The sequence below is a fragment of the Aulonocara stuartgranti genome, assembly GCF_965226115.1.
Source record: "Aulonocara stuartgranti genome assembly, chromosome: 16".
In the NCBI taxonomy this organism is placed as follows: Eukaryota; Metazoa; Chordata; class Actinopteri; order Cichliformes; family Cichlidae; genus Aulonocara; species Aulonocara stuartgranti.
Window position 1 is genome coordinate 12,377,315 of NC_138952.1, and position 17,527 is coordinate 12,394,841.

At 40.7% G+C, this 17,527-nt stretch overlaps 1 protein-coding gene across 1 annotated transcript; it reads left to right on the forward strand.

Moving 5' to 3' along the window:
• The first annotated feature begins 113 nt into the window (after positions 1-113).
• On the forward strand, positions 114-14,343 carry asmt (acetylserotonin O-methyltransferase). Its single transcript, XM_082508369.1, has 9 exons — positions 114-210; positions 854-1,010; positions 1,624-1,798; positions 2,092-2,221; positions 3,054-3,122; positions 5,699-5,817; positions 10,739-10,879; positions 13,395-13,517; positions 14,007-14,343. The coding sequence occupies exons 2-9, from the start codon at positions 909-911 to the stop codon at positions 14,222-14,224; spliced, it is 1,077 nt and encodes a 358-aa protein (XP_082364495.1). The 5' UTR covers positions 114-210; positions 854-908; the 3' UTR covers positions 14,225-14,343.
• Positions 14,344-17,527: the final 3,184 nt, after the last annotated feature.

Here is a 17,527-nt window from a genome sequence, read left to right on the forward strand (position 1 = left end):
ATGTAAAAATCGCCATATTCAAAATAACTAATTCAGAAAGCAAAGAAAATCAACAACGTATTTAAGTTAAATACTCCTCTCCCCATGATGTAGCAACACTTGGTATGTCCCAATTAGCGCTTCTTGTATGTAATAGTGCTCCAGTGGCGGGTAGAAGATTGTTTGGTACCAGCAGACCTCAGAACCCAAGCGGACCCTGGCATAGCTCTGGTAAAACAAGAGAAAGCCCTTTGTCTGATGTAGTTTAACGTTGTTGAGCATAAAGTTAACCAAATGTGTGCACAACAGATAGAAAGTGCATTACATTAAATACAAAAAAAAATGGTACAAAACCGTACGTGTGCTGAATATGTTTGTAAGTGTAGTTTGTATCAGAAAATAAGGAGGCTCAGTTAGTTGTATTAAGTCTTGGTTGCTGGCTTTATATTTGTGTGGCTGCAAGTATGACCATCACGGATTGAATGATTAATGAAATTACAATGAATGTGTGCTTCTAAGAAATATATGGTGACATGGTATCACTTGAGTGCTAATGCATGAAATGTAAGCAGCACACTTTGCTCTTATGTCCTGTCAAAGAGCTGGCTATCCCACACTATTGGATTTGGGGTGATGAAATCTTTGTAGAAACTGGGTCTGGTATGAGAATGCAGTGGCTGAGCGAGAATGAACAAGGCAGCAGTATTTTCAGAGTTGTTTCTTTGTCTGACACACTGAGCCCATGCTCTAATCTAGGTTATCTGGCTGTAATCAGCTTAGCCCACTGCAACACTTGTTGCTGCTGCTGGGTGGGCACGCTGTGTAGTTTTAGTCTGCCTCTTTTCTTACTGCCATTCATGCAAACCTCTTGCAGGTGTAACAACTGAGAAGGCACGTTTCTCTCTTGTCTGGAAGATCGATCTGTGGCAATGGCTGACGGTGGGAAAATGGTTCCAATTAAGGTGTCGCCTACTGCAGACGTGTACCCTAAAAGAATAATGGAGTATATCGAAGGCTTCCTGATCTCCAAGGTAACATATGTACATCGTATATGTATACAGGTCAAATGCAGACATGTGTTGGATTGTAAACTTGACATTTCAGTGGTGCATTAACTAATTGGTTAATTATGTAACACAAATTCCAACATAATAATCAGTACATCATCTATTAAACTATATAGGTCTTGATATCGAAAACCATCGTGTATATAGTGCAAAGATGCTGCATGCTGAAGCTTGTTGACTGGCAAATTACAGTATTTAAGAAACAAAATTAAAGGGTTCTGAAAGGAAAGTCCTTTTACTTCAAACACTTGTTTGAATAATTGGACCAAAAAATGCTGGAAATAATGTGAGCCAGAATGTCAGCAAAATTAATAACCTATGTTTGGTATGTTACTTCAAAACAGCAGGCATGTGCCCTTTTTTCCCCTTCACCAGTAGTCTCTGATATGTTATGTAGTTCATGCAGGACTTAACAGCTCTGAGAGGAACTGGCCAAAAGTACTTTCATCTATATTAATCTGTGTAGATGAACCCAGTCTTACCCAATAGAAGTTCATTAATAACATTCTTTAAAAGTCAATTTATTCTATTAACTTGCCTCTCCATTTATCTCTATTCTCTCTGCTCACTGACCTAGACATTGTTCACATCCTGCGAGCTGGGTGTGTTTGAGCTGTTATTGGGTTCAGAGCGCTCCCTGTCTGCAGCAGAGATCAGTCAGGCTGTGGGTGCGAGTCTGGATGGCACAGAGAGGCTGCTGGCTGCCTGCACTGGCATGCAGCTCCTCAATAGACACCAAGACGATGGGAAAGGTCAGCCGACACACATCAGTAATACAACTTAAGTGAGCCATGTAGCAGTTCTCATTGCTAATTGTCACTTAAGGTTGAACTAGTTTTAAATATGAATGTGGAAGAAAATTGGAATTTACAAGCCCACAATTTAACACTTGTGATCGATTATTGTAATTTATCCGTCTGGAGATTCACTTCCTACCTGAGCACCTCCCCTTCTTCAGATATCACGTCATTTCAAATATGAAGTAAAAGGGTTGCATGCATGCATTCATTCAGTAATTTACTCCACCCCTTCTCCCACCTGTCAGTGTCTTACAGTAACACTGAGCAGGCCAGGCTCTTTCTCACGCGCTCCAGTCCTTTGTCCCTCTACCAGTCCATCCATTACCATTCCAAAACAATCTACCTCTGCTGGCACTATCTGACTGATGCCGTCAGGTCAGTACACTGAACATCACCACATCACAAGCTTAGAAATGTATCCAGTGTCCAGGTTGAGAACTGCCATCCAATTTAAATTTTATCAAAATGTTTTTTAATGATCAAACCAATTTTCTAATTTGATTTTTCTCAATACTTGACAGACCACTTGTCAAGCACTTAGTGATATTTGTTGCTTATTAGATCATTACCTTTTTAGTCTTACAGCAGTAAGCTCTTCAGTTTCTATTAAACTGCCTATTTTATGTAAAAGATTTAATCTATGCTTTATATAGTGTTAGAAAATTGAACAATGCCCGGCACACTAAAGTACTTCTATAAACATTTAACTTTGACACATGCTTGGAGTTTAAGATTTAGTTTGAGAATAAAAGCATACCAAAGTGAGTTAGCAATGAGCTGTGAGAATGTAAGTTTTGACCTGTAGCTTAAGATTGTGGGCTGGATTTCCTGTGGGTTTTTTTTTTTTTTTTTTTTTTTTTAAAAACATAATCCTAAAATTGATTTGATTCTCATATCCGGTGGTGGGCTGCCAGCATATTTCAGGCAGTGTGACTGAATAAACTGTTGCTGTAGTTCATCTAAAATGGTGAAAAACCATTCACTGAAGATGCCAAAGGACAAAGACACTGATCAAAATGACTAATTTGATCTTGCAGGAGCTGAACGAAGCATGTGCCACTTACCAAATTGGGATATAATCTTATGAACTGACTGTGAAATGCTCACGTATCATAGGAGTTGAATATGATTAGTAAAGTCTCATGTAACCAGATAATTGCATGTTATGGTTGTCATATAAAGTAATTCTTTCTTTGCCTTATCCCAGAGAGGGAAGAACCCAGTATGAAAAGGCTTTTGGAGTCAGTTCTGGAGACCTGTTTGAAGCAATCTACAGGTGAGAAGCTCCCTTTGTGGTAAACAGACGAAATGCACACTTTACCACATTTGCATTCCATCCATGTCTCTCCATCTTGAGCCTGTCTGTCAGTTTTTTGTTTTCTTTTTTCTATTTACAAAAACTATCTGGAATTCATTTGAAGGCAGGTATTGTGTGAGACAGAGGGGGTGTGGACAGGCAGTGATGTGAGGAAGCTTGGGGCAAAGAGAATGCAACCGCCATTGTCCTTTAGGACTCGTGTGTTTATAGTATCTGGTGCCCACAGTTTTAACGCTTCACCAATCTGCGGTGTTCAGGGGTCACATGCAATAAAAATTCACACTTGGTTTGCTAATAGGTTTTGAGCGGTCTCCCTGAGGCCGTGCACTGTAAATCACTGCCAGAAACAAATGGCAATAAATAAAAATATAAATAAAACATCCTTATGGCATGATTTGCAAAACTGTGACAGTTTATTTTCCATAGGACTGAAAAGCACCAAAGTAAAGAGGTCTTTAGTGTAGTGAACCTGGGCACACATTAAGCAGATATCATAAAGCTAAATTTTCTTTGTACTTGCAGTTTTTAGCGTTTTGTACTCTGAAACTGCAGCTGATATAACTGAATAAACCTCATTAACAAGGATGCATGCAAAAACCATGAAGCATATGAGAGTAAAACAATACACCTTTGTGCTGATGACTCTGCAATTGAATGTTAATTGACTGTAAATGAAAATGCCCTACATGAGAGACTTTCTGCACCTGCACACAGTTTAATGTGGAGAAGCAGTTGTTTGTCCCAGCTGATTCCCCCTGTGAATACTGTGGGTAAATTGGTAAGGGGGAAAACAACCACTGAAATCAGTGCATTCTTGGAGTGCTGCAGCAGGGAGCAGGATGATTCAAAACTGGCTGGATGAGTCACTCCTGTTTACTCGCAGCCATTTAACCAGTCATGTACTGCACCTGAATAATTTACAGCAAAGTCTCATCTAGAGCTCGAGTTCTTATACTTGAGAAAGCAGATGATTTGGAGCGAACAGGGGGTCTGGCTTTGGCTATCTGTGATACGCATGCCCTTTAACAGTAAAACACTTTACTCTGAAGATGAGTTTTATTTGACTAGGAGGGTTTCAGAATCAAATTTCTTGTCTATTTGAGGATTGCATATAAAAGGAAACGATCACTGGCTGAATTTGTGCTTCTGCATGAAATTGACAGGAAATACAGATGTTGAAGCACTGAGCAAAACTGATTTCTCTAACTTGGTTATTTGAGTCCTTAATAAGATTGAGATTGTCACAAAATCATGGGTTACTTGTAATGCTCTCACTGACTTGGGTTGGTTGTGGCTCCAAACATGAATGTTACCAGCAGGAAAGTTGTGCTGGTGAACAAACTATGAAGCATAATTCATAAAGCATAAGGCATCAGTTTGCCTTTTGAACTTTAATTTTGCTGCCATGATAAATGCCACTACAGTAGATCTGCAAATTGAAAATATGTGCCCCATCAGTATATTGTCTGGGCTCTAAAATGCAGACTAGCTTGCTGGAGTCCTGTGTGGAATCTGCATGTGCTGTCTGGGGATTCTGGCTTCCTCCCAGAGTCCAAAGATATGCATGCTGGAGTAACCAGTTCTGAACCTGTGTGATTGTACTTTATACTGGCTCCAGTATAATGGAAAATGGCTCGCATGTCTCCCATCAGCTGTCAGTGCAGGAATACACTGCAATAGTTTGTCAGAAAACATGACAACACTTGGTGAATCATATTTTAAACATTGCTGCTCAAACTATTCTATTGCAGCCAGGATGGCAGAGGCTGGAGCAACAGAAAGCCATTAGCTAGGTCTCCAGCAAGCGCAGAGATGATGGAGACTGGGGGATGCTGAATAATATAAGACACGTCATGCAGTTCTAATATCATGATGTGGACGAGGACAGAAAACCAGGCTAAGCACATTTTACTCAATAGAACTAGAGATGGGATGAGAGTTCAAGTAAATGTATTCCTCATGAAGGAAAACGACTGAAGATTGTCGTTGGGGGGGGGGCATTCATCATTCTATACCCCCAAATGTTTTCAAATTGAAGATGACAGTCTGCTGTTTGACCTCACAGTCAATTCATCTTTTCCCATCCAGTGCAGTCAGTGTCTGAAGCAACAATGATTCACTTTCAAAGTTACTCTTGAGGTCACTGTGTCGTCTGAAGCTGGTTTGTGCGTCAGATGGAAGTGGCTTTTGCTACCCTGAAGTTTGGATAAATTCTGTTACAAACTGGAGGCTGTTTGTATGCACAGTGCCCTCATGGCAGGGTGGAGTGCTGGTTGATGAGGTGGAGACTCCTCAGAGCAGCAGCAGTCACCACAGGCTCTTCTGTTCTGCCTCACCCTGTCTCGCACGCACACAACATGGTGTCCCCACAGGGCAAGACTTTGTACAAGAGGCTGTGTGTGTGTGTGTGTGTGTGTGTGTGTGTGTGGCAGCAAGAAGCCTCCTTTAGGCGATCGCTTGCAGAAAATGAAACTTTTCCTACAATGCATTGAGACGACGAAAGTATTACCAATGTTTCTCGTGTGTGTGTGTAGGTCTGATGAGGAAATGGTGAAATTTATGCAGTTAATGCACTCCATCTGGAACATCTGTGGTAAGGATGTGGTCACAGCCTTTGACCTTTCCCCCTTCAAAGTCATCTGCGACCTTGGAGGTAAGTTTTCATCAGATTTCCATAAGTCCGTCCAAGTTTGTCTTAACTGAGCAGCTGCTGGGTCAGCCGCACATTTGCAGTGTACGCATCTTTGATCTCCCCACACCTTCTGAGTCAAAGACTTCATTTACCTTTTAGTAACCATGTCTTGGATCTGATAGGATCTGGAAGAAAAAACCTGCGGGAACAACAAAGATGTTTAAACGGAGTCATTCCTTAAAAATATTAGGTCAGCTTGAATTCGAGGCAACCCGATCTCAGTTTGTATTAAACATTATTTATTTATTGGAATAATTTCGGCAGCTGAAAGAAGACTTGGAATGAGTTAATTGGCAACAGGTCGTTAAGATTGAAAAACTGGCCACCTTCTGTGAAGCTCAGCTAGGATGCTCCTTTATACTCTGTTTTGCAAAGAATTACATTTGCAAACTGGAAAAATCTCAGACTATTCCTCAATGTCAAGACTTTGAACATCTACAGTATAACAGAACTAGCATCTGGGTTAATCTCCTCACAGGCCAAAACTTGGTATTTGTTAGCTGCGATGGTGGTTTAAGTTCTTAGAGCCTGATTTGGCTTATTTGCTGGCATTTTCTGAGTCATACTTGTTAAAATCTGTAATTCTCCTTGGAAAAATATGAATGAAAGAGAAACCATCTGGCTTATCAGCACTCTTTTCAAATGCCTTCATCTGTGATGATATGAGGGTGGATTAGTATCTGTACTATTGGTAACTTCCAAATCTGGAAAATGAGAATCTGTGCTGAAAAGCAGATGCGCTCCTTAAGAGGTCTTTCAGGGAAGGCCTTCTACATTTCAGTAAGATGATGCCAGACCACATTTTCAATCTATTACAACAGCAGTGCAGTGCAGTGCCTACCAAAACACTTGACTCATTAAACAAAATGCAGATTTCCAGGGTTAGGCAGCTAGAATCTCATTCCAGACAAGACTGGAACAAATATTTTTACACTTTACACACCATCTAACATTTTGGTGGATTGTATTTAACTTGATTCTACAGGTATGGAGACACATGACAAATGTATATCCTATTACCCCTATCACAAGAAGTTCCCCACAAACTAGAATTGGGCATAAGCCAGTAAATACAATTGTAACAACTGTTGAACTGAACAGCTTGTGTGCCTTTTTTTTAAAAATATATGTGAAACTAGACGCTGCTCACAGCAGTCACCTGTCTTTGGATACTTGAAAGGAAGCTTTCTTCACTGTTCTGCGTGTACTGCTTTAAGTCAGATTTATTCATAGCGTCTTTTGAATAGCAGGTTTCTTACAAAATGCTTTACAAGGAGAGCAAATGGCACAATGAATAAACTTTGAGGGAGAGAAATACTGAACAAACACAATAAGAACAGAGCTTGTAAAGCTATGCAGGAAAGCCAACCAACAATGGAACAGATCAAAAAAGCATGGAGGAACAAATAAAAGGGTAGTCACAGGAGTTTTCTTCTATCCTAAAAATACTATGAATAAAAGCTGGAAAAGGCTTTTGTCTGAGATATTGAGTCTGTTGCCATCATGTGAATCAAGCTGAGCTAGGAGGTCAGTGTATTCTCAGCTCTGTACTTGTACTGGGTGATATTACAATGCACCAATTGAATTCAGGTGGCTCTGCCCACTGACAATGTGGTGCTTGCATTAAAATGTTGATGCTTATCCCTGAAAGTCCAGTATTCATGTTTAAGAGAATCTGCGCTGTACAAACTGGGTGAACTACTAAACAGACACTGAACGCATACTGACCTTTAGTTCACTGAGAACAGATGCAGCATCTACTTTGACTATCGCTGTACCACAGGTGGCTGCATTGTAGCACCACTACTGACCACATAGGGGTGCTGTGAAGCCAATAAAAGAACAACTTCTCCCACATGGAACCCTACATGTGTACAGTGTTTTACCCACCCCTCTGTGGCTTTCTCAGCATGGGCTTGTATGTTCATGCTTATGCATGATGCTGCATCCCTGAAAAGTGTGTGTGCTTGGGGAAATAGTAGGAGCCTCAAGGGCACGACTGCAGCATCCCATCTAGACAGTCTCACACAGCATCTGTTGTGTCTGTGCACACCTGCTGCTCAGGAGCTCTTTCTGTCCAGCACTCTGTCAACTAGTTGATTTGGTTTGGATTACAAACCACTGTGTGCACATCTCTGGAAAGAGCCTTCCCTGGGTTTATTTACATTGATTTTAATGTGACATTTAATGGCAATTTAAAAGGCATGTTTTTGTTTAAAATGGATGATCAACTTAAAGGTTACAACCACTGTTAAACCTCTAAAATGTAAACTGCCATCTAGGCAAGACATCTCTCTATATATCCCCCCCCAAGGGAATCTCTCTAATGAGAGACTTGCAGAATAAGGTTTTAAGAAACACTATTATAAACAGTAATGAAAATTATGACAAAACTAGGAAAGGAACAAAAACAAGCCCACCATAGCTTGTTAGTGTTTGCAGTTTACAGCTGTTGAAATGTCTGCTTCTAGGCTATGCCACTAATGTATGAAACACATCAGGAGGTAGTCGCAGCAAAAAAGAAAGCAAGTTATATTTTCATCTTTATATGTGGCCAAGTTAACTAAATCAAATTCATTGGGCTGACAAATTAGCCCAATTGTGGGAATTGGTTTGCATGTATACATTTGGGCATTTGTGCTGATCTGAAACTGGTTTGGTAGTGCTGCCTCTGATTGTAGACAGGACATTCAAAAGTAGCCAAATCTTTGTGGGGAAAACATCATTTTCTACTCTGCTGTGGGGATATGAATGTTAAGTCACATGTCTTCACTATAAACGACATGTGAGCTGTGTCCCAAACCCTGACAACATTCAAAGTGAATGAGGTTCATTTGGTCTATTAGACGTAACTAAATTTGACTCCTAGGTAAACGCCTACAAAAAACTAATTGTTTCCTTTTGATCAATGGTAACTGCATAACAAGCAAACTGAAACCTTTCAAGCTACTTTCATGTTAATCAATTTGTTTCTCTGCAAATGCATTTTAAGACATCAGAATATGGACAGGGTGTTTTAATGTTAGACTGCAAACAAAATCTCAAAGTATTAAGGAAATGCCACTTAAAGCAGCAGTGTCATTCTGATGACTTTCCTGAAATTAAATTGGTTCATCCATAAATTTGAGGCAACTCCAAATGACAGGCAGTCAAATATTTGCATCTTAAGGCCAATATATCCTCACCTCCAACCCCTAGCATGGCGCCACTTCAATCTGCACACTCGTCAATATGCATCTCTCTGGGGTGTATTAGGCCTTCCCCATAGGAAATCCTCTTCAGCTCCATTCCCCAGCTTGAAAAAGACCTTCTGGTTTATAAAGGAAAAATGTAATTATGCTGAAGCTTGTTCTGAAAGCTGCTCCAGAGCAACAGAGGCATTACTTGACTGTTCACAGGCTGAGCAGTACTCCCCATTGTGAGGTATGTGCAAAATAAAGTTGCCCCTTCTGTGACTGCATTGGATGCAGATGTAGTCAACAATATCCAGCTGACACAATACTGCTGGGGTGCAAACCAGAATGAGTTTGGATTTAAACTGTCCAATGAACAAAACTCCATGAGAATAAAATCCTAATTCTTTATGATTTTTATTTAAATGACCATGTGGATAAAAATTCAGGAAACTTGCACTCATGACATTGACTAGTTTAAAATGCAGCAATAACTGTTGCATTGCTATAATCTGAAACCGTCATCAAAGGATTTCATTAACAAACTGAGACAGTCGGGTCAGCTGGGGAGGACTCCAACAGCATATTGTGTTTGGGTTTTGCTTCCCCTTGTTGCTCTTTGATTTTTCTCCTCTACTGACCCCTGTTTGATGTGAGCCAAATATGGTATTAGGTGGGTGTTTGTAGGGGCTATAGAAAGCTGTGTAAGAATACAATATAGCAGCAACAACTCATACTAGGAGGAAGGCTCTACAGGGCTAGATGGTTTGGCATATATGCCCACAAACACCAGCCGGAGTCTGATTGCCTTTGTAGGTTTGTGTAAAGTGAAATCCTTTGATCCTGTATTCTACCTCACTGTCTCACTCTGTCTCATTCATACATTCTCTAACTTTCTCTTGTCCAATCTTTCCATATCGGTCACTCTGAATTTTTAAATTCAGTTTGCTTTATGAGGCATAATTGATGGTAATGATGCTGCCAACGCCTGAAGTTGAAGGATTCATATTTTCACATTAAGTCATTGTTTCCACCCATGTGCACGTTTGTTCATTTCCTCAATTCAAAGCCTCTTCCCATCTCATAAAGTCTGATTTTCAGTCAAGGTTCTCAGAGGAACACTAATGGCTTCTTTTGAACTCCTAAATGCTAATTTCATGTTAAAATGCACACCGAGGATGCCTGCATGATCATGTTTAGCTGATCTAAAAATTTGCTTGCTCATCATATCCTCACTGGTGGAAGGGTTTGACCTACTAATGGCACTAAAGGAAAAGTTAGACCGTCACCAAAGTGGAAAACAAAGTAATCCTCTATGCACTTGAAACATTTGTTTATCCAGTCTAAAGAGACTTCAATGATGAAATGAACTGCTGTGGAATTTGTGCACTGACTGTTGCTTGAGAGAACAGGCAGCTTTCATAGCTAAAAATGATTTCAAATGAATTCCAGCATAAAGGTTGATATTCAGAAGTCTAATCGGACTAAAACTGATTAGTCAAATCAAGTAATTTGTTCTGCTCTGCTTTATTGGCATGAATGTTAGCTGAACCATATTCCCAAAGCCACCGCATACAAATCATGCAAATAACCAGATTCTACCTGAAAGCATCTGTTCCGCTTGTATGACTGCACTTTTGAGTGATGCAGTCCTTTTAATGAAGACTGCATTCATTGTGCTGCAACTAACAGTAATTCTCCCTCTCCAGGCTGCAGTGGGGCATTAGCCAAGCACTGCACGTCAGCCTACCCAGAATGCACTGTGACAATCTTTGACCTTCCCAAGGTGGTGCACATGTCCAAGGAACACTTTATCAAGGAGGATGACCAGAGGATAAGCTTTCATGAAGGTAACACCATTATTACTTGGCAAAACCCCTGATGGATGCAGGAATAAGTCTCAATATAACATGTTTCTGTTATGTTTTTCTTTCCCTTTTCAATAGACTGTCTATAACATAATTCACATGTTATTGACAAGCAGTCTACATTTGGATACACTCTGAGCTCTTGTGTTTACATGTGGTTTTAAAAGGACTCATTATCTCAGTTCTGCTGCATTTTGATAAGATCTAAATATGCAAATTACATAAACAGAGCAAGGGGTTGTCAACAAAACTGGCTGATACTAAGGTTATGGAAATTAAAGACAGGAGCTATGTGACCATCCCAATGAAATGGCAATGAGGGTTTTGTGTAGATAAAACTTTTTCTTCAGTTCTTACCCAAAAGAAATCAGTGAACTATTTCATTTTTCTAGTTGACATGTTTCCTTGTTCACAAAACATGGATTCTAATTTGAATATTTTTTCATGATTCTGTTTGAGTGACTTTTGCGACAACGAATTCTTCAGCTTTTTATTTTTTTTTTTTTATTTTTTTTTTTTTAGAAAATAGTTGAAGGTAAACAAAAGCAGACATTTGGTTGTTTTTCAGCAAGTTGACTTCACCTGCATAATATCCAGCTCGGTATCCATGTCGGCAACTCTAAATATACACTCACTGGCTACTTTGTTGGGTACACATGGGAGGCTGTGGTGTTTCAGTGATGCTTAGTTGGTACTAAAGGGCCCAAAGGGTGTCAAGCAAATATCTCATACACATGACATCAGTCTGAACCACTGATCCAAAGCAGGATTCAATTTTATTTATACAGCGCCAAATCACAACAACAGTCGCCTCAAGGTGCTTTATATTATAAGGTAGACTCTACAATAATGCAGAGGAACCCCCCCCAAATCATATGACCCCTATGAGCAAGCACTTTGGTGACAGTGAGAAGGGAAAACTCCCTTTTAACAGGAAGAAACCTCTGGCAGAACCAGGCTCAGGGAGGGGCCGATGCCTGCGGCGAAGCGTTTGGGGGGGAGAGAGAAGGAAGACAGGATAATAGATATGCTGTGGAAGAGAGCCAGCGATTAATAACAAGTATGATTCAGTGCAGAGAGGTCTTGAATCATAGGATGGGTTCATGCTTTCATGTTTACCAAGTTCTGTGCCTACCCTTCACAGTAGATCAGCATTTTTGGAATGCTCAAACCAGCCTGTTTGACACAAATGGCTGCTGCATTCAAATCCTTTCTCCAACATTTCTGATGTTTGAACTTCAGCAGGGACAATGTCTAATTGGATAAAAGCATTAAGTTGTGATTGGCTGTCTAGAGATTTAACAAATAGCTGAACAGGTGTACCTAACAAAATGCCCAGTAAGTCTGAACCATATTGGCCTGTAATGCCTGTCATTACTGCAAAATGTCTTAAAATCACGGATCTCAAAACAAGCAGAATGAGAATTTTGATGTCATCAAATGAGTCTGCCATTCTCCCAGAGTTTGTGTGGCATGCTGGAAAACATTGGGTAGAATACTAATTATTATTATTATTATAATAATAATAATAATAATAATAATAATAATAATAATAATAATAATAATAATAATAATAATAATAATAATAATAATAATAATTATAATTATAATTATATATATAATTATATATTATTATAATAATAATTATATATATATATATATTTTTTTTTTTTTTCACTTCCTGCTTCCTTTTTTAATGTATATTGTTACCTTCAGCACAGCAGCTATTGTAAGGCAGAGCGCAGGTTTGCAGCAGATGGCAATCTTAAACCCAGACACAAAACTGCTTCCTGCTGTTTTCCTAGCCATCATGGTGTTGAGCACAATGGAAGCTGTGACATGGCCTTTTTAGGAGTGTTGGCCTCAGTGTGCTTTATTTCATAACTTGCAAATATGCCGACACTCTTACAATGGGCATAGAAAAAAAATAGTTACTGCTTGCACACTGATATTACAGAAACGGTGCTGTGTTGGCAGGAAAATAATTTTTCCCTGATAACTATCAGCACAAGACAGCAGCTGGAGATATGCTCTAGTAATTTTTAGGTTGCATGCATTTTATAACGGACATAATCCTTTAGTAGTAATTAGGTTTGAGAATGTAAACCACTAAACGAATCATGTCTTACTACTTGAAGGCTTGTCAACAGAATTATTAATTACATGGAATAATTAAATCAAAGGGAAGCACTCTGCCTAGTTTGAGTCACTAACTTGACATGCTCGTTCCACCAACACGTATCAAATGTACACTTTTAATCATGGCCGCTCTGTTTACATTTCTGCTGCATGTCTAGATGCATATGGCTCACGTGTTCAGGAGAATCCTTTCCACTTTAGCATTGACTTATAGGGTTAAATTCAGAGCCTAGAACTCCCATTCACATAATCTATTCATCAGAACTGGATGACTGAAATGCAGCTGTGTCTTAGGAATTCAATGGAGGGAGTTTTAAAATGTTCATATGGATGGATGTGTTTTTTCTTTCTTTCTCAGGGGACTTCTTCAAAGACTCTCTACCAGAAGCTGAACTCTATATTCTGGCAAGAATCCTCCATGACTGGACAGACGAACGCTGCGTAGAGCTACTCCAGAGAATCTATAAAGCCTGCAAACCAGGTCTGAGCATATCTGAGTGTGAAAGGGATGAGCGCCTTTTTTTTTTTTTTCTTTTTTTCTTCTCATCTGCTTGAAATGAGAGCAGATTGTATCCCACAATGCAGCTGATCCCAGAGAAATCTGTCCTTCTGACTCTGATCAAAGTCAGACACAAAGCAGCCGACTCTATCACAGAGCAGAGAGGGCAGCAAAAGAAAAATGAGAAAGTCGGGATGGTGAATAGTGTCACAGTGCCAGCTTACAGAAGGAAGTGGGGTTTAAAAGCAGACCTGGGCTCAGATTTGGCTTATGCCAGTCATTAACCATAATCATCATCTGAAAGGTGGCCTGATGTAGCAACACCTAGTAGGGATCATCACATTGGATCGATTGGTTTAACGTGTGTGGTTATTTTGTTTTTTGGTTTTGCAAACCTGTCTCCAAGCTTTGCCAGGACACTTTATTTAAAGGGGGAAAGAACTGAAGCAGGTATTTTTATCCCTGCTATAGGAGGTGCTGTGCTGGTGGTGGAGGCGCTGCTCAGTGAGGATGGTTCTGGCCCGCTTACAGCTCAGCTTTACTCCCTGAACATGCTGGTGCAGACGGAGGGCAGAGAGAGGACAGATGTTCAGTATGCTGCCCTGTTGACTGCTGCCGGATTCACCAACATCCGGCACTGCCTCACTGGGAAGATCTATGATGCGGTGCTGGGACACAAAAAGGCATAAGATGAAGAAAAATGGATGCTGTACCAGGAGTGAAGCCTCACTCCTGGGGGGGGAAATCACATCCCTTTCCTGTGTTTTCACTTTTCCCATGAAATTTCAAAATAAATTCTTCAGCATGACTACAGCGTCGCATTTCTGATTGCATAATCAAAGGTTTGACTCTAGATATTTAAACTAATGTCCTTGTTTTGGACATTAATCTGTATGACAGGAAATTTCATCAAGTTTCTTAGAAAGAACAAAAGGTGCCCTGCATGCCACTAGTAAGGACCATAAAGAAGCTGAAAAGGTCTCAGAAACAAAGCTAAGGCTTGTCTCCAAATTGGAAACTTTATCTCCAGACTGTTTAATCTGAATAGTCTCATTTTAAATCCTGTCTCTATTCAGCGCTCCCAGTGAAAATCTTAAGATCTTCAGCTCTGCCTCCCTTTTGTCACTCCCTCCAAACCACACATCATAGCAGGGGTGTCTATCATCTTGCAAACCTTCCCTTTCACCTTTGTTGCCATTCTTTCACAGATCACCCTTGACACTCATCTTCACCCACTACATCCTGCCTGTACTCTTTACCTGTTGCATTGTCATTGACACTAGGTATTTAAACGCCTTCCCCACCTCTTGCTTCAACTGAGCCATCTTTTTTTTTTTTTCTTTCCCCAGCGTATACCTCCACTTTTTCCATCTGCTCCCTACCCTTATGTCATCTGTGAATGTCAAAGCTGATGGAGAGTCTTACCTAACCTATGCTTTTAACCTGATATATCCCCCCTAAGATTTTACTTTCCTAAAACCTTAAATTGTATTTAAGGTAATCTGGATATTGTGCTTCATGAATAAAATCCAGTGAGCTTTAAAGCAAGCTGTAGCAGCAGATACTAGAACTGGTAAAACTAAACAGTCCGATCTAGCAAAGTAGACTTAAGCTGAAACTGTTCACTTTTTAAAGTTATGCTATTGTAAGCATATATCTGGAAATTAAAAATGAGGGTATAAAGGCAGTTTTGTATGTTAAGTGTCAATACATCTGATGCATTGACACTTGCGTGTGTGTATATACTGTAGTTCTCTCCCAAAGTATTTATATAAAAAGGAAAAAATGCTGACTTCCGGTGGCTCGTAGCACCGCATGGCCGCATAGAGAGTGACCTCCGGCACCAACCGTGTTTCCCCGGACTCGAGCTGTATTAGGGCTACATTGCCATTTTTCGACTCAAGAATGAGTGGGGATAAATCTAAAAAGGGAGGATACGGGCTACGAAACATTCTTGACTGTGAAATGGAGAAGGACGCCGCGGCTAGTGAGGCAAGCCTCGCATCGGGACAAGATGGCGACCGAGGTGAAGGTCTGGGTTGGCTTCGGGATGCTGTGAGTAGCGTACTGGTGGCCGAAATGGCTACATTGCGAACCGAATTGAAGAGTGACTTCAAAGCATTCGGTACGGAATTTCGGGAGGATGTAAAGAAGCAAATGGCCGAACTCTAAGGAATTGAATCAAAGATTACACGAGATGGCGGATCAGGTGGAGGAGATGACTGGTCGGCTAAAGCACGTCGAGGACAACATGGCTGACTCGGAACGCTGGGACATTTGTGTTAGGGATACACTTGTGCAGCTGTTGGAAAATCAACGGGCGCTTCAGGAAAAGGTGTCCAATATGGAGGGCCGCGCTAGACGCAAGAACATCCGGATCTACGGCGTACCGGAAAACTCGAAGGGCTCGTCGGTGACTACCTTTGTTGAAAATCTGATCAAAGAACACCTAGGCGAAGATTTCGGCCCGGACCGTGCTCTCGGCATTGAGCGCGCACACCGCGCGTTGGGACCGAAACCACCCCCGAACGCCCCACCACGCTCAATAATAGTGCGCTTCCTCCGGTTCTCTGTTAAAGAAGAGATTCTCCGCACGGCGTGGAACAAAGGGGTACATATCCAAAACAAACGGGTGTATTTCGATCATGACTACTCTCTGGAAGTGCAGAAAAGGAGACGGGAATATATCCCAGTTAAGAAGGCTTTGAAGGACAACGGGATCCGTTTCCAGACACCACTAAGTAAGACGCGAGTGTTTTATGCGTCAGGCAATGTCCTATATAATACCGCGAGCCAAGCTGCCGAGGATTTAAGAAAGCGGGGAATAGCCGTGGGTAAGATCACCTTGGGGAACCAAACCAACAGGATGACAGAGGACACGATAAAGCAGCTACTTCCTTGGGAAACGCAGACAGCACACTGCGGGGGCGGCTTCCAGCAGCACGTGCGGGAAAAACTCCAAGCATTCCGGAGGGAGCAAGAAAAAGTGTCAGCAGACGAGTGAACAGCTGATGGCGGGACAACGGTGAGATAGCTGGCGGTAGAGTTTTGATAATCTAACCGCAGGAACACTGACTTTCGTATCCTTCAGAATTCATATTTCTTTAGGTTGGTGCCTACGGACATGGTTAGAGAACCACCACGTTATGTCTAGTAGCGATAAGAGACTGTTTCGTTTATTTTTTGCCCTTTTTTGGCTTTTTTGTCGGTCACTCCCCTCTTGTCGGATGAGGGGCCCCACCCTGTGGCCAGTCCCCTCAATGTCAAAGGATACTGTTATATCCTTTGTATTGGAAGCTCCTGTTAATGTTTTGTGTGTTTGCTGTTCAGTGAGTTCTGGTTGTGATGTTCTGAGGTCTGGGTTGATTATGTTGTATTCCACATATCCACTTGATGGCTTTTAATTTCTATAAAATGCTGTCACTAAATGTAAATGGCCTGAATAGCCCTATTAAAAGAAGCAAATTAATTGCCAAATTGAAAAAGGAGACAGTAGACTTGGCATATTGGCAAGAAACTCATCTAGATAATGCAGAACATGAGAAATTAAAAAAGATGGGTTTCAGACATACATTTTATTCATCGTATAGGGCCGGGAAAAAACGAGTAGCTATCCTTATCTCAAATAAAATAAAATTTGAACATATATCTACTATAAGTGATAAGGAAGGTCGGTTTGTTTTAGTAAAAGGTAGAATAGAGAATAAGACGGTCACACTATTAAATGTCTATGCACCCCCAGGAAGCAACGCAAGCTTCTTTAAGAAGATATTTGATTTGATCTCTAAGGAAACGGTGGGAACTCTTATTTGTGCAGGAGATTTTAATTTACTGTTAAATCCCAGATTAGACTCAAATAATAGGGACAGGAAAAGCACGTCTGGAGGGAAACGGGTTAAAGGAATGTTAACGGAATTAGGGCTTATTGACGTGTGGCGATCTATCCATGGGTCAGCGTCAGGATTCACTTTTTACTCTGCTCGACACTCAGT